The 1,018-nt window shown below is 32.8% G+C and overlaps 1 protein-coding gene across 1 annotated transcript in view; it reads right to left on the reverse strand.

Moving 5' to 3' along the window:
* The window catches only part of LOC106475858 (probable histone-lysine N-methyltransferase PRDM7), a gene marked incomplete at its 3' end in the record, with an annotated part of 18,561 nt that overhangs the window by 2,606 nt on the left and 14,937 nt on the right, over positions 1-1,018 (reverse strand). Inside the window, exon 6 of the mRNA XM_013936532.1 lies at positions 595-671. Within this exon, the coding sequence (XP_013791986.1) occupies positions 595-671 (77 nt within the window). The remainder of the gene's footprint in view (positions 1-594; positions 672-1,018) is intronic.

Raw genomic sequence — 1,018 nt, forward strand, 5'->3', positions numbered from 1 at the left:
GTACATCTTATGGTGAGAAGAAACAATAAAACAATCTCTACATCTTATGGTGAGAAGAAACAATAAAACAATCTCTACATCTTATGGTGAGAATAAACAATAAAACAATCTCTACATCTTATGGTGAGAATAAACAATAGAACAATGTCTACATCTTATGGTGAGAAGAAACAATAGAACAATCTCTACATCTTATGGTGAGAATAAACAATAAAACAATCTGTACATCTTATGGTGAGAAGAAACAATAGAACAATCTCTACATCTTATGGTGACAAGAAACAATAGAACAATCTCTACATCTTATGGTGACAAGAAACAATAGAACAATCTCTACATCTTATGGTGAGAAGAAACAATAGAACAAACTCTACATCTTATGGTGAGAAGAAACAATAAAACAATCTCTAGATCCCAGGTGTAGACATTTTTTTAAATCCAGGTCATATCAAACCTTGATGGAACTGTTTTAGAATATATTGCTATAAACATACTATATACTTTGTGGATTTTTACAGATTAAACACAGAACTGTAGTCGATGAACTAAATATATTTATTTACGTGTATCAAATCGTTAAAATAGTCTACGTACCTTTTTGTCCTCTATCACCAACAGTGGTCCATGAACAGGACAATCTCCTTCATACTCGTCCTCACAGTCGTCACAATCTTGAAAGAAAACTTTGTTTATCAATATGTCATTTAAAGTCAATTTATGACTGTGAGACAAATTACATTAGACTGAAGAACGAAGGTAGAACTTGGTTATCTAAAATTATTTCTAAACGTGAAAGTCATCTAAAAAAGTTAAAAAAAAAGAAACATTACCAGTCATAATTACTGTTTGTTTGTTTACTTTGAAGTTAAATACAAAGCTACACAATGGGCTATCTAGCATTGTAAGTCCGCAGATATCCCGCTGTGCCACTGGGGGCCGTCTTAATTATTAGTTTTGTTTTGGAATTTCGCGAGGGCTATCTGCGCTAGCCGTCCCTAATTTAGCAGTGTAAGACTAG

The sequence above is a fragment of the Limulus polyphemus genome, unplaced genomic scaffold (assembly GCF_000517525.1).
Source record: "Limulus polyphemus unplaced genomic scaffold, Limulus_polyphemus-2.1.2 Scaffold9303, whole genome shotgun sequence".
Lineage (NCBI taxonomy): Eukaryota > Metazoa > Arthropoda > Merostomata > Xiphosura > Limulidae > Limulus > Limulus polyphemus.